Source organism: Penaeus monodon, chromosome 34, assembly GCF_015228065.2.
Source record: "Penaeus monodon isolate SGIC_2016 chromosome 34, NSTDA_Pmon_1, whole genome shotgun sequence".
NCBI classification, from domain to species: domain Eukaryota; kingdom Metazoa; phylum Arthropoda; class Malacostraca; order Decapoda; family Penaeidae; genus Penaeus; species Penaeus monodon.
The window spans coordinates 19,139,448-19,139,652 of NC_051419.1; the positions used below are offsets into that span (position 1 = coordinate 19,139,448).

The 205-nt window shown below is 46.3% G+C and overlaps 1 protein-coding gene across 1 annotated transcript in view; it reads right to left on the reverse strand.

Annotated features, from left to right (window-relative positions):
• LOC119594629 (neprilysin-2-like) overlaps positions 1-205 on the reverse strand; it is a 37,634-nt gene that overhangs the window by 5,539 nt on the left and 31,890 nt on the right. Inside the window, exon 8 of the mRNA XM_037943679.1 lies at positions 17-100. Within this exon, the coding sequence (XP_037799607.1) occupies positions 17-100 (84 nt within the window). The remainder of the gene's footprint in view (positions 1-16; positions 101-205) is intronic.

The following is a 205-nucleotide window of genomic DNA, read 5'->3' on the forward strand; positions in this document are numbered from 1 at the left end:
TCCCTATAATCTTACCTTTTGGGCGTTCTTGTCAGGAGTTTGCCGAGGTTCTTCACGTAGTCGGGGACTCCTACGACCACGGGCTCATCGATGCTAATCTATAAAAAAAAAACTAAAATTAATATGAAGTTCTAAATAGGCTGAGGCGGACTGACACCGGTTCGGTTTGTTTGGCCGGTCTTCTAGGCTTAGCTGCCAGGAGGAA